Here is a 2,500-nt window from a genome sequence, read left to right as displayed (position 1 = left end):
ATATATATATTTATACTTTATATATACATATATATATATATATATATATATATATATATATATATATATATATATATATATATATTATATATAGGTGTATAATATATATATAATAAATATATATATAAATATATATATATATATGTATATATATATATATATATATATATATATATATATATATATATATATATATATATATATATATATATATATATATATATATATATATATATATAGACACACACATATATACACATACACACACACACACAGTTTTGCCTCCCTCAAGATCTCTTTATTGATTTCACTTTACAATTTGCGTAGAGCTTCTCATCCGCCAATTCAGATTTACCAGCATTTAAAAAGAATGCATTACAGATAGCAAGTTACTCCTAATTTTAATTTCAATCTATCGTATGATCAGCGTCAACGAATGTTTAGAAAAGTTTGTCATTTTTTTCTATGCTTTCTCATTACTTCGAATTCAGCCTTGCTTATATTCCGTTTTTCTATTTTCCCCAATTCATCTTGCTGTAAATTTTCTCTTGATATCCAATAATAACCTGTTTTTCCATGAATCACTGTCATTAATCATTAATCATTATTGAGACGTTCGCTCTAACCCATTCCCCCTCCTACTCACTAAGTCTACGTCTTTCTCCCTCCTTTCCCCTCGCGAAAGGGCAGGTTTTCCCCTCACCCCATTCATTTCCTATCGCAATGTTCTCCCCATTCACCTGAACCGCAGTGGAGGGCGATTTTCTCGAGGTGAAGTATGGCATCGACTTTTCGGTATTATTCTAAAGCAGATTAAGGTGGCAATGTCGAATCGTCTGTTTGATACTTTGCCTTGTGAAAATTGCAGTGGTCGCCATTCTTCTCCCGATCTTCTTCAACGGCAACTCAATTCCCGCTCTGACTCACTCCCATTCCCTACTGATTCAGCTCCCGTTGCGCTAAGCAGTCGCTCCAGTTCCAACACTGACTCAACCCTACCTCTCCAGTGACTCGCCCCTTCCTCCCGCAGGGCGACATCCAACAGCTGGACATCGTGTCGGGCCCGGAGGCCGCCTACGAGCACTGCGACTACTACATGCCCGAATGCGACTGGGAGCTGCCAGCCTCGCTCAGCGCCGGCCAGACGCAGTTCGAGTACGTGGACAGGACCGAAGAACAGCTGGTCTACAACGAGGAGGAATTCGTTGCGGACAACGTCACGGTAAGGGAGGGACAGAGGGAAGGGGAGAGGAAGAGGGAGGGGGGAACGGTAATAGAGAGAGAGAGAGAAAAGGGAGAGGAGGGGGGAAGGAGGGGGGGGGGGGTCTGCGGTAAGGGAGAGAAAGAGAGTAGACAGGAGGTAGGTAGGATGGGAAGAGGGGAAAGAAGAGGAGGGAGAAAAAGAGACGGGCGGTAAGGGAGAGAGGATAGGAAGAGGGGGTACTAGAAGAGATAGAGAAAGGAAGGGACTTTTTAAGCATGTACGAACAAGAAAGAGAAACAGAAAGGCTAATAACACCACCACGAAGGAGGAATGAAAGGGAGCCAAACGACGGGAAGGGAAGGAAGAGGTGCTTGGGTGAGGGTGGATGTCTTAGGAAGGGAAAAGGGAGAAAACGGAGCAAAGAAAAAAATAATGTATAATCTCAGGGCTTTATTGTCATTACTTATCAGTCATTCGCATTTCCACCGCAGGATTCGTTTGTTTCTTAATCATGTTATACAGAATTTAGTTCTTATCATTCATTAATGTTCTACCTTTCTTCACGTGGCCATGACCTTCATCCCTCTTTCAACCTGCCGTCAGGGTTTGGACACCAGCGGGCTGGAGTACCCTCCGCCGCGCATCCTGCGGGGCCACCCAGGACCCCAGGGCCCCCCGGGACCCATGGGGCCCAAGGGCGACCCAGGCCGCGACGGAATCCCGGGCACTGACGGCGTCTCAGGGCCGCCCGGTCACGTGTTCATGATCCCGGTGAGTAAGGGATTCCGAGTTTTTCGTAATATTGCTCCTCAGTTAATGGCTGTTTGTTCTTAAGTTGACCTTTCCAATCGGAGCAAAAGATAACAGCGACGTGCGAGAACCATGGCTGCCTCGTAACGGCCCTTCCTCCGCAGCTCAACATCGACGCCAACAACAAGGGACCGGACGCCATGGTGCAGCAGCTGCAGAGCATGCTGTCGCAGCACATGGATGCCATGCGCGGCGCCGACGGCCCCATGGGCCTCACGGGGCTGCCGGGTCCCGAGGGCCCGCCTGGTGAGACCGGGTACAAGGGCGAGCCCGGGGAGGTCGGAGAACCGGTGAGTGGAATGAGCAGTGGGCTGGGAGGGAGGGGGAGGGAGAGAGAGATAGATAGAGAAATAGATAGATAGATAGATAGAGAGAGAGAGAGAGAGAGAGAGAGGGACATCAAGAAATACATATATATATATATATATATATATATATATATATATATATATATATATATATATATATATGTATATATATATATAT

At 44.9% G+C, this 2,500-nt stretch overlaps 1 protein-coding gene across 4 annotated transcripts in view; it reads left to right on the top strand.

Moving 5' to 3' along the window:
• Positions 1-2,500, top strand: part of LOC113827072 (collagen alpha-2(XI) chain-like) — a 55,813-nt gene that overhangs the window by 30,779 nt on the left and 22,534 nt on the right. For all 4 annotated transcript variants that reach the window (XM_070142173.1, XM_070142172.1, XM_070142170.1 and 1 more), the window contains exons 5-7: positions 1,031-1,222; positions 1,808-1,975; positions 2,119-2,304. In XM_070142173.1, coding sequence (XP_069998274.1) covers positions 1,031-1,222; positions 1,808-1,975; positions 2,119-2,304 — 546 coding nt within the window. The remainder of the gene's footprint in view (positions 1-1,030; positions 1,223-1,807; positions 1,976-2,118; positions 2,305-2,500) is intronic.

Source organism: Penaeus vannamei, chromosome 29 (genome assembly GCF_042767895.1).
Source record: "Penaeus vannamei isolate JL-2024 chromosome 29, ASM4276789v1, whole genome shotgun sequence".
Lineage (NCBI taxonomy): Eukaryota > Metazoa > Arthropoda > Malacostraca > Decapoda > Penaeidae > Penaeus > Penaeus vannamei.
This window is presented reverse-complemented; position numbering and strand designations above follow the sequence as displayed.